The sequence below is a fragment of the Coffea arabica genome, chromosome 11c, assembly GCF_036785885.1.
Source record: "Coffea arabica cultivar ET-39 chromosome 11c, Coffea Arabica ET-39 HiFi, whole genome shotgun sequence".
NCBI lineage: Eukaryota > Viridiplantae > Streptophyta > Magnoliopsida > Gentianales > Rubiaceae > Coffea > Coffea arabica.
The window spans coordinates 41,719,008-41,737,583 of NC_092330.1; the positions used below are offsets into that span (position 1 = coordinate 41,719,008).

Consider the following 18,576-nt stretch of genomic DNA (forward strand, 5'->3'; position numbering starts at 1 on the left):
AACATTTTTTGGTTTTCACCTACTTTCATTGGTTGGTTAGTGATCAAATTTGCATGAATAGCTGACCTTCCTGTTTCTAGGATAAAGTCAGATGTAGGGTTGCAAACGAATCGAATCGAGTCAAGTTTTGGACAAATCGAGCCGAGCTCGAGCTCGACTCGATCAAGAAAAAGTTAGGCTTGAACTCGACTCGACAAGGCTCGTGAGCTGTAGCTCAATTTTTGGTTCGCGAGCAGCTTGAATTGTCAGTTTGTAATGTACTCGAATTTCTGACTCGCGAGCATCTCGTTAACTCGAGTTTCTAAAAATTAATCTAATAAAAACAACAAATAATTTATATTTTTTAATAAATAATAAAATATTAGGAATATATATGTAATTTTACTATTAAAAAAAAAAATAAATAAATAAATAAATAAATATATATATATATATATATACTTGAACTCTCGAGTTAATGACCTTAATATTTTGATCTTGAGTTCGAATTGACCAGCTCGATCTCGATTCGCGTTCGATATTAATCGAACTCGAGTCGAGATTTGATTCAAGCCACTCGTGAGCGGTTAGATTCGTTTGAGCCCTAGTCAGATGAGATCCTAGACCAATGTCTTGGCAATCAATTCAAGTTAGCAAGAAAGTTGCAATAGTTTTTGCTCCTTAGGGTATTAAAGGTTGCTTCTTGATACGGACGAGGGTGGGATACTTCCCATTCAGCATTTAATTGCAACAAACTTTTGACCTACTTGTGTGCAAGATCCTATCCTTGACTTTATACCTTCCAATTCATCAGTTCGTTGGTATTCTCTTTTTCCCAATTCTTTTCATGCAACCATGCGAGGGAGTGGTATAATATACACTGACAACAAGCCAGGGACACACAGTAGCACTATACTCAAATACTGTACATGAATCCACATAGCTTTTATTATTAGGATAAAAAACAAAAAAACTCGCGTGATAAACCTAATATATAGAAAAGCTTCTTGTAGTTTCAAAACATATAATACGATATCTCATATTTTGAGCTAAATTGTAAAGATAACAAAACCCGTTAAATTTAACGGAAATGGACGAAATGACAAAAATATCCTGATATAATTAAACAAAACATAGCTCAACAAAATCATTTGTTTTATTCTTTAGAGAGAGAGAATTGAGGGTTAAGGGGTAGAACGGGTATATTTGTTAAAAATTAGGTATAAATTTTTTTTTTTTAGGTTCCAAGAAGTCATTTCGGTTAAGTTTAACGGATTCCGTTACCTTCATAATTTAATTCAAAACATGAGATATCATATTGTACGTTTTGAAACTATAGGAAACTTTTCTGTTTATTAAGTTTATCATAAGGGTTTTTTTTTTGTTTTTTACCCTTATTATTATTAATCAGACTCCCTGCTAAACCATCTTCCAAAATTGACCCCCCGAGTAGCCTGGTTAACCGTAAAGACTATTTCCAAACTCTGCATTCTCCTCCACATGTGACCATTCGTTATTTCTCACCAACACAATGGCAGCACAGTAATGCAGAGACCACCTACAGCTCTTCTTGCTTGCTTCATAGAGTCATAGACTGTTCCAACTGTCAATGCATGCAATGCAAAAGGACTGATCAGTTGCTACTATTTACTCCTACTTGTTATGCATTGGCCCTCTTGCTCTTGAATAACATTTGTTCGTCTTAACCACAAAAAAAAACCACTCAGGTGAGGTGAGATCAAATTTGTTCTTCTGATTATTAGGTAAATGCATTTGCAGTAGTCAAGGCAAGAATTATAGATTAGTCATATGCCTTGGCGGGCTTGTTAAATTTCAACTTAAATGACCAAATTAATCCATCAACTATAGTAGTTATATTTTGTGCTGATAATATAGTACAAGTAAACAACTGTCCAAGAATCCTCAGCCGGCATGAATATCTTGTTGATCCGGCTAGATATCATTTTGATTTGTGGCTGGTTTGTTCTATTCTTTGTAATATTTGCTGGAGTCATTTTCTTAGTCCAGCAATTCCCTTCACCATTAGCTTTATGAGGTTATTGTCAACAAAAGCACCTCAAGACACATGATCAAATTGGACATAGACTTTCTTTTGACTAGAAGATTTTTTCTTTTTATGATAGACTTCTCCACTCTTGCTTTCCCATTTGGGCAGTTCTTTCCAAAATGGCATGGTCCTACCATATAATTAATTTATAGTATCTTTAAAGATTTGGTTCATATATATGAAGAAAGCCAGAAAAGATGTATGGCAAGATCAACACAGAGGATCACAAATTAGAACCCATTGTCTTACATGCAGGGAACAGTAGGCCACGTATTCTGATAAATTATCAATCTTTGATTAATTAAGACAAGCTCAAATAGTTTGGCATCTTTTTGTCTGTATTGATGTCCAAATTTTGACGCTTAAACCTGTTATCAACTTAATCTTCTTATTTCTTACCAAAAAAATTAAAAAAAAAAAACTGCCTTCTTTCTTTTTATAGATGACTATAACCATCTAAATGGTAGTGCATGTGTTGGTTTTTTTACTGTTGCGCTTTTGCATCAATTGTAGGTTCATATATTGATCACAGTAATAGAAGAACTCCAGTAAGAGTCAGTGGTTTTAACCTGTTAAGGCAACTCTAACTCTCTCATGCTTCTTGGTTTCCATGTGGAAGAAAACTTCTTTAAAATGTGTATATTTTTGAATTGTGTCAATGAATTGAATTCCCAACAAAAATTCATTGGCATTAACTTGTAAATTGTTCTTTTAGTCCGTTGCACTGGTTGAAAGAAAATATTTGCGTATTACATCTATCATCTGAAGTCATGTGGCTGAACTGGGGAATAATTGTTCCAGGTTACCTATCATTTCACTGATGTAGCAGAGAATGTACAAAAGCAGCTCATAATTTCAGAAGCCTATAAGGGATTCAAGGCACCAATAGCATTTAAATAAGGCAAATGAGCTTTACATGACAGATAATTTAGCTGCTTTTTCTTAACCACTGAATTTAGTTATACACATTTGAGAGTGCACAGCAAGAATTTCAACAATAAAACATAAGCTTTCTGATATTTTCAGTTAGTTTTGGAAGAGGAGTCGTCTTTGGAGGGGCAGCTCGGGAGATGGTAGCAGAACCTTTGGCGGATGCGGTTGAATCTGCGCGCTCAAGGTAAAGCCTGCCTCTATATGCAGCAAGATGAGCATAGTAAGCCGGAGGCACCAAAGATATCGGCTTGGTGCACCTTACAAACGTGTAGCATAGATTATACACCAGCTTTTGCAATTCATCTGAAGTGAATTGGTTTTCGTCCCACAACACATGATAATGAATTGGACGACTTGTACCTTTTACACCCCAATGGCTACAAAGGTAGAAGTCAAATTCTCGCGGGTGAGTGATCACAGTATCTACAACTGTCCCCGGGGGAATATTATCATCAAAGAAATGGTTTTGAGAAGAGGGATCGCTTCCATCAGGGAACAACCTTGTGTGATGCCTTTTCTGTACAACTGCAAAAGTAATTGGAGGCTTATAACCAGCAAATCTAGAACAAGCAGCACGAATTGCTTGCAACTCATCCTGAAGAATTTTGTAGAACTGTGTTTCACTCACTCCATCTCTGAAAAATATTATTCTCTCAGGGAGCCTGGATTGTTCGTCATAAAAATCATTCAGAATCTCACCCACCATTGCGCTTAGGTCTTGTATAATCTCTTGTCTATGTGTTTGGGATCTCATTCTTGAAACATACTTGTTTGCTGCAGGCCAGTTTACACTGCCAACCACGGCAGCAACTGAGGGGCTGAAATCATCCAAGGGGTGAGGATGGGTTACATCAGCACCCATAAATATCACTGGCTCATCATATTTTAGGAGTCTTGGAATCTGAGTAGGCAGTGAGTTATACAAAGCAACAGTGCAACCACCAACTTTCGCATTGATCTTGAGAGCCAAATTGGCCAGAAACTGTGAACTCGGTTTGCCAAGGTTTGTGTACAAACAGCACTGACTCACAACACCAATACTTGTCTCAGCAACTCTTTTCAAGTCTGCATATCCTTTGTGTTTTCTCTCCATTATGCAAATCAGGAGCTGGAGATTGTTTGAAGAAGCCCTATGAATTTTATTAAGTTTAGACTCCAGGAGATTCACATTGCTGAGCAATTGCATGGATTCAAACCGGGGTCCAACAACTGTGTTTCGGTTAAGAAAGATGCCCAACTGACTACACCTTTGGGACAGCTGATTAATGAACTTTGGGATGTTGGATTTTTGATCAGAGGTTCCACCAAAACATACAAGTGTCCACCTGTCAATTCGAGTACCTTCTAAGACATGGCTATCAAGAAGGTTCCATTGCCGATCATGTCGAGCTGGAATTAGATCTGTTACACAACCCCCATCTCCAAGTTTAAGCTTGGGAGGCTGAAGGATTCTGCCATGTAATCGTGTCATCTCCCTTGACACTTGGAGTTTGAACTCTCCTCCCTGATTGCCACTGAAAAAACAGATGAGTTCTAAGAGTTTAAATCATCAGAAAGAACAGGAGCAATAAGAGAAGTCCCAGCATTATACTATAGATTTACCTTGTTGGTCCAACAGGGCCTGCCATAACTTCATCGATGATTGCTTTTCGTTCTCTAGGCCTTTGGCATCCCATCTTAATAATTTTTGCCGTCTGATCATCTGATAGCTTCCCAAGAAACTTCTGTCCTTCACAAATCACACATAGTTCCATTGGAAGATAACATGGTTTGCTCCTACTAACCTGCAAACATGGGAAGTTCCTAAACTGTATGTCATAATTATAGTGATCCTTGAAATAATTCACCAGTTTTAAATTCGTCCCATCTCTGTCTGGAAACCAGATATTTTCAGTCACTTCCTCAGTCAAGCTATAGACTCGATATCTTTGAACAGTTTCTCTATGGCAAACAAAAATTCTGATGTTCTTCAGTGCCCTTTCCACTTCTTTCCTCTCTTCATTTGTCAAACCTCTAGTCTTCTTCTGCAAAAGATCATGCAGAAAATCAAGCCGCTTTTGTAGGTAGGGAATCACCCCAATGCTCTCATGGAAAGCTGTCACAGAAAAATCCACATTTAGAGCAAGCCCTTGTTGAGTTGGTCTGAGACTTTGAAAGAAGCCTCTTAAAGCAACCGCCCCTCCTCCAATTTCCTTCAACCCTCCCATTGAACTCGAGTAAAATGATCGCCCCACAGACACACATTTGTTTGTTGGGCTCTCCCGTAGGACAACATCTAATGCATGAAGATATTCCTGAGGAAGGGGACTCCAATCATCCCTTTCTTTATTCAAATAGTTGCCTAGTTCTTTACCATCAAGTTTGGATACAAGTTTGATGTTAACTCTGAAAAGCTTAATTTGCTGTTTCTTTTCTTGAGAATTGACTATTTCCCCAACAGATGACATTGACTTGCCATTAAGAATTGGAAGACTAACGTATACTTCAATCCTGTCATTTTGAAATTCTATAGGGCTGTACAATGTCTTTCTACCATCATAAACTGGAAGGGCACCAGACAGCTCAACAGAGTTTTCATTGACTAGTTTTTGCTTAATCATCCTGGCAACTTCCTTCGATGGATTAGGAGAGATTTCAACATCATAGTGGAAGATTCTTTGGGAAGGGTCGAATTGGACATGAAAATGGTTGGCAAGAAGAGAAATAACTGTCCCCTCCAGACCACCAGAATCTGGTCTTCTTGCAACCATTCCTGATTGTTGTGTAACAGCTGTAAGTCTCCTTCCTTCTCTCTTTCCAGGGGGCAGAACAGTTTGCCTTTGGGCCACCTTACCTGCATTTTTAGCATAGTGAAACAGAAGGAGGTAAAACTACATCAAAAAACTGTAAAACTGGTCCATCATATTAAAAAGTGCTCTTTAATTAGTTCTGAGAGCATCAATCACTGAAGCACAGTACTACATATTCATAATTCATTATGTGCAGCTAGGTTCTCACTTCTCAGTAATTATTGTAGCATCAGCGAGACATTTACTTTACAAATAGTCTTGTAGACTGGAATCAGTATATGAAATATTGCTATCACAAGGGATTCTCGTAAAACTGACCAAGACATCGCTTTGCTGGATAAAAATTCAATCTTGAAAGTTTTATCGTATGACAAGAGCAAAAACCAAAATCGGATTTTCTGCCATGCTACATGTCGTGAGCTTCTAAAACCAAAAGCAGACATGCAAACTCAAATCCTAGAGGATAACACCATCGGGTTAAAAAACATAAAAACTACAAAGAAGCTAACTTTTTACGAAATGTAATAGTTACCTGGTACAACAGAGATATCTTGGGCCCTGGAGTTAGAGGAGGCAGCAAGAGGAGGATTGTTCTGTTTCCTAGTAGGCTTCTGCAAATGGGATTTTGATCTGAAGTTCTGGTTTTGAGGGAAAGGTGGAGTGATGGATAGCTGCAAAGGTATGGTAGGAGGCAAAGGAAGGAGGGCCGGATATGTCTGGTTCTGATTCAGGTTACAAAATCCAAAGCCAATCCTGTTAGAGTGACGCAGTAGCTGGTTGGGATGGTGGTGGTGATTATGATGGTTGTGAGGATTAGTAGTCCTCTCTCTGAAGCTAGTTTTGGATGTGCATTTCTTGTTTGTATTGGACTCCTCTCTCTCTTCCATGACTTGAAGAATGAGAGAGAAACAAAGAGTAGGCAAAAAGGCTTCTTTGCATGAGAAAGATTCTTAAAGATATGGCTCTGCTTCTGTTTCTGAAACCAGTGAATAAGTTGTAGCAGCAGAACAGAAACTGTAGTTATTGCAGAGAGAGAAGAACTGGGATTGGGTTGGGGGTGCTGGGAGTGGAAAGCAGGGCTGATGCGGTTTTTCCCTGTGTCCAGTTCCAAAGGGGGTTTTGATGCAGGTGAATATTGTTTAACAAAAAAAGAAGAGTGGAACCTGGCCTAACCTTAGAAGACAGCAAAATATGCTGTTCTCCATATTTATAAGCAAATCTGTGAATACTAGTTTACGTTTGAGGGGGGGGGGGGGGGTCAGCAAATAGCTTTGTCTGTAATTTCATCATAGGAAGACTAGATTAGCCTTTTCTCCTTTTACCTTTTCCCTTTGAGTGAATCTACCTTCTATTCCAAATTCTAAGTCAAATGAGGAAGAAAAGAAAAGGTCTCTTTTTGGTTTGATTAAATAAGTCAAGACCGTTTAGTTAGTAGAGACTGTGTAGTTGCTAGTGTAGTACTAATGGCATCTTCTTCTTTTTTTTTTTCCTTCAGTAGTTGGCCAGTATTAATTATAATCATTAATAATGTTAATATTGATTGGCCTTTGTTATCTCTTTTACCAAACTGCCTAATCTATCAATAGTTTTTCTAATCAGCATTAAATGGTCAGTGAATGATCATATTTTGTTTTTATCGTCATCATTGTCCTCATCTCATGTTCACCTGGATAGATTACATATCAAATCATGGTTTAGTCTAGTAGTGCATGTACACGGAAGCAAGCCTGGAAACTGACAATTTACAAGACAAACATGTCAATGGCGGAAACCTCAGAAATCTTCCTACCGTTTGTCTTCTTTTAAGTAATTGGTGTACAAAGTTTGTTACTGTCATCAACTGTTTGATAAGAGGGAATCGCCAATCCCTTTTTTTTTTTTTTTTTTTTGTCAAAAGGGTATTGACAATCAATGGTGCAATAGTTAAGATTGAGACTTAAAAGAGTGCAATGGTTAAGATTGAGACATAAAAGAGTGGGGTATATATACTCTGTACTGTAGGAGGTTATGGGTCTTGTCCCAACCAACCATTTTCGTATCAAATGAACCTCAAAAAGAGAGTGAATATGATGACAATACAAAACATAACACTCAGGCTGCTCAATCTTGTAGCTGCAAATTAAGAGAAAACTATGAGGTGCAAAGGGGTTCTATCTAAGGATTAAGACCGTCGCTTTTTTGTTTTAAAAAAAAAAACCTTTGCTTGATTCTTGCCTACCCAAGAAGGAGAGCTATTAATTGGATACGACTGGTATAGAGCTGTGGAAGTAGAGAAATAGAGGAGCCCCCCTAGGATATTTGACTTCTTTCACATGAGAAGGAACTGTTGCAGGGAGAATAAGAATCTTCCACATAGGTCTGTCTCCTCCCAAGGATAATGACCTGTAGAGGTTCCATTCCATGACTCCTGCAGCTCTCAAGTCATTTGAATATTGGAAAATCCAGTTCTCAAGGGCAACTTTCTTTTGGCTTAATTTTTTTTTTTTTCTGTTAATGTCATCTCTGAGACAGACCAAAATCTCGTGTTGATGCAAACAAATACTGTACTAACTAATAGAGTAGTAGTATTTAGTTTACAAAGACAAAGATGGGTTTCTTTTTTAATTTGATCGAAATCTTAAAAAGATGGTTCAAGAATGAAAAAGCAATCACAGAAAGTGCATTGGCCCTTCCTAAACTTCAAACAATAAAATGTAAATGTAAAATGGACATGTAATCTACACCTCTACTTTTAGCCTCACTTCTGCCTCAACTTTTCTAAACATGTTCAATGGTGGTGGAGAGAGGAGGCCAATTCATGCACTTGGGGAAAGTGGGTTTTTTCTATATCCATCCATCCATCTGATTCTCTTATGAAATTAGCATGGTCATGGTCGGAGGAGTGTGATGATGGGACAATATGATCAGCATTAAGCCTCGGCTTTTTGAAAATCCAAAATGGTATGGTACTCTACCAAGTATGTTATGTTAGTGTTGGACCACATCATGATCATAATTCATATATCCCTATTCCTATCCATATCCATATCCAATTTGGTCTTCTGCTTATGAATCCTAAGCAAAAAGGACACAACATTAATCCTGGTCAAACTGCCGAATATCCAAGATTAAGCTCATCGAGGTTACGTTTACCTGCCAAGATAACACCACCCTACAAAAGTTTCCAACAGACTCTACCACCACCAAAAAATATGATTCCTCCATCTGCCTCATGAAAACAACCTCCATTTGCCTTGATTTAACATGCATCCTAACCAGTCAGTCTATCGATTTGTGACGAATGATACTACATGACTTGGATGGGGGTAATTATTGTTATCATTGTGCTACAATTAGATGCTTTGCTTTTTGAGTCCCCCTCACTTGGTTAATTTGTTGGTTTCGATGGTCCAAAATTCATTTCAGTACAAGTATAATGAATTTTGAGCTATAGCCGGCTTCACTATAACAACTGATGCATATGTGGTAGTAGAGAGGGCTTCCAAGTTCCAACCCCAAACAGTTATTTTATCATAAGGCCCAACTTGCACTTCTAATCTAATTTGACTGTAGCAAACTTTCGCTTGGAGATTTTGTTTTTTAGCTTCCTCTGGTTTGTCTTTTGCATGGTATCTTTGATCTCAGCTACCCACAAATCGCCCTGATGATGGTCTCTGTCGAACTCCCACATAGCGTTTTCTACCTCTCTGAAGCTGAGTTCCTCCAAGTTCCAGGTATGCAGACTCATTTCTTGTTTGATCAACGTCCCATTTCGCGATCATTAGTCTTTCCTTCCTCATCTTCTCCATTGCTGCCCTTTCGCTTTCTCATTCTCTCCTGTGCTTCAGAATGTCGATAATTATCTTTCTGGCTTCTGCTACTAATAAAATGGTGACAGTCGAGTTAGGAGAACATTTAAGAATGTCCCAGTTCTGTAACTTCTGTTTGGTTATATATATATATATACACACACACACACACACACACACGTGTGTGTGTGTGTGTGTGTGTGGCAGAATATCAGGTTGCTGCCAGATAATACGACTAAAAGCAAGAGCCTGTAGTACTTGTAGCTACATCTTTGCTTCCTGTAGAAATACGGATTATTGATCCTTTTGATCTGTTTCGAGGCTAAATCCAAGAAAAATGCTACGGGTCATTGAATGAGAATTTTTCTGCGATTAACCTTGTAGTTGAGGTGAAAAAGTAAGGAAGGTACTGAATCCATGGCGACTAGGACTTGCCTATTCCATTCTGGACTAAACCCACAGTGATGCTTATAAGATATGAAATTCTTCCTTTCAAGATTGTACAAGATGCATTAGATTACAAGGCTGTATTCTTCTCCTGTAAACCAGTTTAACTCTTTTCTTTTCCATATTTAAAAGTCATTATTTGTAAATTAATCCAGACAAAAACAAATAATCTGCATGAGATGACACGGAGCACGAAAATGCATTGGGTTACTTACAAGAAAGATATTGTATCCTTTAACTTTTACGTTCATTATTACATCCCAATCTCCTGTTTGAAACGCGGTTCTTTGTACATTCGGCGCAAACCAAACATATAATGCCAAACTGAGAAAGAAAAAGAAGGTTTCCTTCTTGTTACCTAGCTTGCCTGCTCAAGTACCATTTTGCAGCATTTGAGGAAAATCAACAACATAGACCCAAATTATTGACCATACTTGTGAAATGCAATTTGTTTTGTCCTTTGATAGAGTCAAGTGTTGTCAAACCGTTTTTTAAAGATAAATAAGAACTCTTGGTCTAGAAATCACTAATCATTTTGGCTTTATCATGTATTTTGACCCTCTCAGAGTCTCTCTGCTATTCTGAACTGCATCACTTAATAGTTAACCAGAAAGGAACATGTCCTGGCTTGATAGACAAATAATTGCATATCTGACCTTGTTATCTGTCTGTTAAAAACACAAACCAGACCTCTGCCATTTGTTGATTACTTAAGCCTGCTTCTGCAAAGACAGAAAGTTACAGCGCCAAATCCAAAATGCCTCCCCTTAGTCATCCAACTTTAACTGGAGAAGTAATCCTAGGTCTCACAAATGGCATATACAGAAATTCCTTAGGAAGAAGACATAGCATCCTGACAAGCTATACTTATAAGTTGAAATACTGTAGACAAATATATAACATATAAAACAAAAGCAGCAATCTGCAACTTATATATGTGAAGCCTCTTCACTACCCAAATGACACCAGTGTAGACTACATGGTGTTCATATGTAGAATAGCTGTTGAGTTTTTATTGAAAAAAAAAAAGTGCAAAAGACAGAAAAATTTTTATCCTGCAAAACTTTCCATCTGGAATGTGGATCAGATGCCACTCCAACAGCCTCAATATTCAAACAGGAGATAGAAGAGACGTCCTTTCTCTGTTGGAATCTGAAGAATATTGCATGGGTAATAAAGCTGGATCTTGGTAGGCAGCAACTAATTTATTAAAAAACTCAGCAGTTGTAGCATCATTGATGTCCTCTCTGTCCTTCTTTATCAAAGTCTAAAGTAAAGTTTGTGAAACAAGTTTAGAATGATGACATGGAAGTAAAAAGAAATGATGAGAACAGATTAAAAAATTTTTCAGTAGCCTACAAGGATCTTATAAACTAGTTTGTGATTCATGGATTGCTAATAAGTTGTTTTTATTGTCTCTGGGATATGTGAAACTGACATTTAACTGATGCAATTTATAACTAAAGTTAAGATAACCATGAGATAGAAAGGGGAAAATAGTAAGATAGATGAATGTACCTCAGCAGAATATGCCACAAAGATGGGTAGAAAACGCTTCCGGCAATATGCATTGAAGATCAAAGTTATAACTGGAAGAGGGAATACTAAACTTGATGCTAGAGGAAGCTTTTTAAGTGTGAAGATTCCCACTGCAATGGCATGCATCAATAGAAGAGAGAAGATCATGGAGTTGTGGACAATTGGCCAGAATTTTCCAGCAGTCTCATATAGTGGTGCATATACATTGATAAACTGCATATTAAGGTTGCAAATCATCAGCTAATTCTATGTTTAAGTTCAACTTACACCACAGTCCTAACACTCGCCAAAAACTAAAAAATCAACTGTCTTTATTGACTGTCAAAAACATAAACTTCAACTACAAACCTGGTTAGAATATATCGTGTATGCAAGACAGAAGTAAACCAAGAGAAATGGCAGAATCAGAGGGGCCAGGAAGAAGTACGTTATACCAAGTAGGCCAAAAAAGAGAACCCTTGGAAGGACCCCGTGATAGGGGAATGCTGGATCTTTAAGTTCATTATTTGTATTTCCAGAGAAACATTTTCTTATTAGGCTGCAAATGAGAGGTATAAGACGGAAGAGCTCTAATGTAGTACTTGTCCATCCTGATGTGACCACGTAGGCGATGAAGAATGATGCCTACAGAAATGGTAGTAAAATTAAAAGACAATTACATTATCATCAAGAAGATTAAGCAATAGACAACTGAATTCAGTTCTAAATTTCAGAGAGTGAAATGCATCTTTAACAATCAAAGTATTCAGACTCTTACAATAAGTACAGTTCATTACATTCATATAAGGACTAACAGGTTTGCCATAGATAAGGAACTTAAACCCTTGATTTTGAGGTTGAAATACATAGCTCTTATAGAACCTCAGGTGTGATCCAGTGCTCTCATGGTCATTGCCTTGACAGAAATGGCGAAGATCTAGTTTACATTATCCTTTTTCTCTTGATAGATACTCCAACCATAAATACAAACTTGAATTTCAGTAAAGTCCAGAAAATCTGAGGTACCTACCCCTGCTCAGTTTGTGATTCAGTTGACAAATGTCATTAAAAGAGAACCTACACATAAAATTGATTTCTTCTAAGAACATGAGATTTTTCTACAGAAAGATCCTCTATTTGATTGTTTACTTTTAGCTCTGCATATGCAATCTTCACATGTTTAAATAAACTGGGGACATGTTTTCTGACCCTTAGACAATACTGTCTTAAATAAATATCAGTGCGGATGAAGGACATTACCAGAAGACCCACTGAAAAGAGAGTCATAATGTACTCAAAAAGTTGGACCTAGATACTGTTTCTGTCCCATTCATGATTTTTGTTTATTGTTCAGCACTCAATTTTCAAACTCCGGTAGAAGCATAGTTTTTGAACTTGTCCTGTCATGTTTGAACAAACAACCGGTATAGCAACTGCAAGTATTTTGAATATAATCACCTGAGCAGGAACTGCAACAGCAAGTCGTGCAGGAACGTTCTTGGGTTCAAGGAAGATGAATATCTGACTGAAAACCGATCCAGAAAGAACATTTGCGAAATATATGTTCCATATGGTAAACCAAAGAACTTTGTTGCAGGCACTTTTTATTATCTCGCTAATAGATATGTGTCCTTGTACAGAGGATAGGAACTTCATGATGGGAGGGATCATCATAAGAAACAGCTGGAGAATAAGACTGGGGAGGTATCCTGTAACTACTTGACTGACAAATGCTCTGCAAAATAAGTAAAAGAACTAAATAACAAGGACAAAAGAAGAAAATAATTCCTAAAGTTCATTGTGTCATATTAATCATTTCATCGCTTGTGGGGGTAAAATTCTAACTTGTTCCATCTAAACCAATTAGGAAAAAATTGAAGTTCGTAAGTCTATATGGAGATAACTTAGTTGAAATGTGTGGCTAGCCACAGTGTTCCTTTCTCATTGCTGGATAAAGACCTAGTAAGAATGTCAGCAGTATACAAATATGTACCTCTACTACATGAAAATTTCTCAAGATATTTTAGTCAGGGGACAAAATTCTGACATTTATTTTTCAATGGTTATTAGCACCTGCGGAATGTGGTTGTAAATTTCTTTGCACCTGCATATGCTAAGTTAAGCGTAAGAGAAGATGTCTCTTTCGAGTATTCAAATGAGTTAATCTTACTCCTTACCCATCGCTGAAACTTCAAACCTGTATAACCACATTATATTTTACAGCTTTGAACTATTATATCAACCAAATTTGTGGTTATAAAACTCAATTGAACACAAGCAACACAGTGGCACTTAGTTGGAAAATTCTGAATGTCATTCTCATTATTACATGAACCCTGATATCTTACATTTGATGGAAGGCAGATTTAAGAAAAAATTATTATCTCTTTTCTTTTTATCTCATAGATAATCTTGCCTTTTTCATTCCTTGTCTAATTTTCCGTTTTGACTCGTGGGATCTAAAATCTCGATTCTACTTGTACTCTGCTGCTATTCTCAGGCACTACATTTTATGAAACTGGTGACACTAGAATGCAACTAAGAGGTTGTTAACAGTTGAGGGATATCATATTTGGTAGAGTATGGACATTGGGGGAGGTGCCTTACTAACCTAGATTCTTGCCACTGTTCAAATGTTTATCATGTATGCAATGTGAGAGAAATTTGATGGTAGTATCTTACACATTCAGGATGCTCTTGAGGAATGGTAACCAGATTTCTAGTTGAGACAAGTTAGTGAGACCTTGCACAACTACAACTGGAATAAGGAATAAAGCTGTGAGGAGAATACAAGCAACGATGACAATCAGTTGAGATATCCATCTTCGCATGAATGATTCAGGGAACAAAGGCCAATAAACATCATGTGGTTCGGGAGCTTGCTCTGCTACCATTTGCGTAGGATTATCTGCTTGTTGTATGTGCAGTGCCGCTGCAGCTCCATATCGTGATTTGAAAGACACAAAGGCTGCACGAACTTCCTTTCACATGCCAGGGTTACGAGGGGCAGCAACAGGAGATAAATCTCATTAGTATGATCAATGGCTTATTGGCAAGCAAAATAAACTTCACCAGTGAATCAAACACTGATTTATGAAGAACAATCAAATCAGAGAAGGAAAGCAATCTTGACTTAATTTCTCAGATGTTATCTTGAAGTTGATGTGTAATCAATAACAACCCATGACAAAATCGTGTTTGACAAGAAAAGTTCCAGTAAGAAGCGAGCAGTGGAGAATGAGAAAAATCTAAATATTACGTAATATTCATTTGCAGGAAATGCAATTATTGAAGCAATTAAAGTAACAGATTGACCAACAAGTAATATTTAGACTGATCACAGACTCAAAATTCAGAATTTATGGTTCTCAGGAACTTTGTGTTTTACACTATTCACATAATTAACCAAACGCAAATCAAATATATGCATCAAAGATTATAAGGTAGAGGACATACTTCTCCAGCCATTGAAACATCTGATTGCACCAACCTAACATTCTCCTCCAGATCTTCTAATTTCTTTTCATAGTGATCCACAAGATCATCCTTGGCCCCAAACAAGCCAAAAAAACTACTAGGCTGGGATTTTGAAGCAGTTGGTTCTCTTTGTAGGTGGATAAGCCTTTTATACAACTTCTTTGTGTCATTCTGGAACATTGATTACATAAAGTAAGTGAAGCGATGAAACAATTGACGGTCTATCCAACACACATCAGGCAGTGTGGAAATAACTCCATGCCTGCTGACCAAATAAAAAATACTGTTTAACTTTCCCAATATGAGCTAATTTTTCATGAACCAAATTTAAGCATATCCATGATTACATGCTAATACAAGGGGAATATCAGAGACTAATGATTGAATTCAAAGGATATATCAGCTACACAGCCTACACTAGGATATATCAACAGTAAAAAAGAAAATATCAGCTACACAGCCTACACTAGAATTGAATTAAAAAATTACAAAGGATTTCTACATTTATAATGTATTGTTAGGAAGTGAAACTATCTAACTCAATCACTTCAATAACAAAAACATGGCATTTCACTGGAAGATAAAAGGCATGGGAAGGATGAAAGAATTCAGATAGTAATATACATACAGGAACTGACCCCTGGGAATGTACATCAAAACTTCTTAGGATGAAATCTTAAAGTTTTCTCCTTTGAGTAACCACCACATATCATAACCATCTAAATCCTTAAAGTTAATGGAACTTACTATGAGATATCTAAGTTTGTTCGTTCTACGCACCACCACGTGTGATAAATATGTACTGGGATGATATTCCTTAAAAAATCTCTCAACACTGTCACTCACAGTGATCCCAGCAGAAACAGGCACACTGCGAACCAAAATGGTGAACTGATGTGGCTGAGGTTTTGATGAGAGAAAGTATGAAATCCTTCTAGAGGAAACATACTTGTATTCCTGTAGAATTGACATTTGGAAGCAATTTAACTTATTTTAATTGTATGAAGGTTTCAAATACATAAATCAACAGCATATCATGTACATGTGTGTGTTTGTGTGATTGTGTATTTTGGTAAGAACTAGATTAATGATAACTTTAACAGTTTACATATATATATATTCCGCCTATACATATTTGTTTAGCATAGTTTCGAGCAGCAGCAGTCTATTTCCGGCATTCTCTATTTTCACATAATATGATACCCTGGTTTTACCAATTTTTATTTCATCAAAGGATCAAAGAGAAGACACAGGTCCACTCATGTTTTGGGGACGCTGGAAACCATAAAATAGACGTACATATAACTTACATGGTAAAGAAGGAAACAAACAAAGATGGTAAGGAGATATACAGCGCAAAAGTGTGCCCATAGCCTGCCACAAATTAAGCACCCCAGAGTCAAAGTCTCTCCATGCATCTCTTAAATCCAGAGTACATTTAAAATCAACAGTCCATGTTATTCATCATGCTTACCTATTGGAACCATCTTTCACGTTGGAGATGGTAAATATATCCAAAGAACTACTTGTTAAGTTAGCGAAATTTACATCGTGAAGTTGATCTCCAGAGAAGTTCACCGGAAGGAGGATAAACACCCCAATAACAACAGCAAGAGTAATTACTCTCAAACTGCATAATTTAGAAAAGATAAGCATTTCAGAGAGGACACCTCTGGTATTTCTTGTCTTGAACATCAAGAACGTCTCAAGTTACAGGTTCTAGAGCAGCAAAATATAAAATTCAAAAAATTTTAGAGAACTCATCTAGACACAAGAAAATGTGCAAAAAAATGTTGGTACACCTTCCAATCTTTGGTCCTTCAAAAAGAAAAGATTAACCTGAAGGTGATGATGCGCATGAAAACAACAGCATCCAAACCAGAAGAAGAGAGTAATTCCTCTTCAGAAGACTGCCACGCGCGTCTCACCCAATCGGGAGTAGGCAATAGTCTCTCCAAGCGGAAGGTGCTGCTCCCTTGAGACTGCCCATCAGAAAGCAAGCGGGGAGCATAGACGTCGTAATTGGCAGGTTGTTTCCTCAAGCTAGAGTATAGTGTCCAAAACAGAACACAAAGCCCAAAGTTTATTCCAACAGACGTTAAAAGTGCAGAAACTAACATTTGCAGGTCATCAAAGGAAAATCTGGAAGTCTTCAGAGTATTTAATCTTCAACAGCCACACTGCACCTAATCAAGAAGTTAATTGATAGTCATCCAACACTGAACAACATCAAACAGTTCACTAAAACTTAATTTTGCACGTTGCTATAACTTTTCAGAATTTTTTTCTCTTTCTTTCTTACTCTAAGATAATCTGAAACCACCTAGGAATCTAAATTAATCTCATACAACATCAAAGATACATTTTCTGACGATGTTTCACATAAAGGGATCCCTGTAGCCTAAATTGGTGCTTTAATTTGAAGGTGATGAAGTAAATGAGCTGAGGACACTCGATGGACATGCAGAAATATCACAGTTACATACGATCAAGAAAAGGCATAAATCAAAGCATGTCCGTAGAAACAACAGAAGAACACCCCCAATCCCTCCCCGCCCAACTAAAATCATCAGAATTCCGATGCATTATTTTGAAATTCCATCTAATTTAGCCGATATTATAGCCCCAAAAAAAAATTGCGGGGTTCAGATAAAGAAACCTTATCCTATTCTTGGCCCTTCCTTTGATGGTGAAAATGGTGCAACTGAACAACCATGGAGATGAAAGATTAATGGCAAAGTCTAGATGATTGTTTACCATATCCTATAGGTTTACTGGGAATTTTGGAGATGGGTTTTGTGGGAATTAGGAAATTACACTAGATGCGAAAGACGGACTAACAGGTGGCTGGCAGTTGACAAGCACTCGACAGTGTCATATAAAGGCGCTCTGTTTTGGCGCTTCAATAACGACCAGTCAAATTCTGCTCATGCCGAGGTGGTAGTTGTGACTAATCCCAACTGATTTTAACAAAACACAATTAGTGTTGCGAATTTTGGTTTTAAATCCTCCAAATTATTACTAGTGTTTTTTTTTTTTTTGAAAAAATCATGACTGGTGTTAAGAACACACCCCCCCCCCCCCCCCCCGCCGGATGTGTATGTAATTAAAAAATAATTACGTAAAATGAATCAATTTCGTGTAAATTTTGTTTGTCACATAAAATTTTTATGAAAGAACTTTGGCTTATGTAATTATAGTAATATTTAAGGTGATTATGACCAGTTATTTTGGTAAAATAGGATTAGGTGATTAGGATAAAAATTAATTTTTATAAGAATAAAATCAAAAGTTTAAAAAATAACAAAATATATTTATACTAAAAGAAAGTTCAATAAAAAATATATTTTTATACCGTCATATTTTGTATCAATTGAAAGTTCAAAAACATTTATTCTGTGTTTGACGGGTTGCTGGTAACATTACCCAGCAAAAGACATATCAATATTTTGCATTTGAATGGTTGCTTGTAAGATTACCAAATCTAAACGATGTCCCTTCGCACTCAATTAGTTAAATAAATTAGTTAAAAAAAAAAAAAAACTGTCGTACAGAATTTTGGGCTCACGTGCGTAAA

General features: G+C 37.0%; 2 protein-coding genes across 5 annotated transcripts; both read right to left on the reverse strand.

Moving 5' to 3' along the window:
• Nucleotides 1-2,820: 2,820 nt before the first annotated feature.
• On the reverse strand, nt 2,821-6,956 carry LOC113715583 (protein argonaute 7). The gene is made up of 3 exons (XM_027239821.2): nt 6,302-6,956; nt 4,583-5,813; nt 2,821-4,494 (listed from the first exon to the last, which is right to left on the reverse strand). The coding sequence occupies exons 1-3, from the start codon at nt 6,654-6,656 to the stop codon at nt 3,039-3,041; spliced, it is 3,042 nt and encodes a 1,013-aa protein (XP_027095622.1). The 5' UTR covers nt 6,657-6,956; the 3' UTR covers nt 2,821-3,038.
• A 3,799-nt stretch (nt 6,957-10,755) lies between these two features.
• Nucleotides 10,756-17,868, reverse strand: LOC113715349 (CSC1-like protein HYP1). Of its 4 annotated transcripts, none has more exons than XM_027239537.2 (11): nt 17,659-17,868; nt 16,839-17,179; nt 16,474-16,629; nt 16,310-16,373; nt 15,747-15,956; nt 14,979-15,170; nt 14,205-14,503; nt 12,981-13,257; nt 11,892-12,167; nt 11,523-11,756; nt 10,756-11,271 (listed from the first exon to the last, which is right to left on the reverse strand). In XM_027239537.2, exons 2-11 carry the CDS (start codon nt 17,117-17,119, stop codon nt 11,116-11,118), a joined length of 2,145 nt encoding a protein of 714 aa, XP_027095338.2. In that variant the 5' UTR covers nt 17,120-17,179; nt 17,659-17,868; the 3' UTR covers nt 10,756-11,115. The 4 variants fall into 4 exon arrangements, with proteins under 4 accessions (XP_027095338.2, XP_071926690.1, XP_027095337.2 ...); XM_072070589.1 differs by having other exon boundaries at nt 15,846-15,956; nt 16,839-17,185; XM_027239536.2 differs by having other exon boundaries at nt 16,839-17,185.
• Nucleotides 17,869-18,576: the final 708 nt, after the last annotated feature.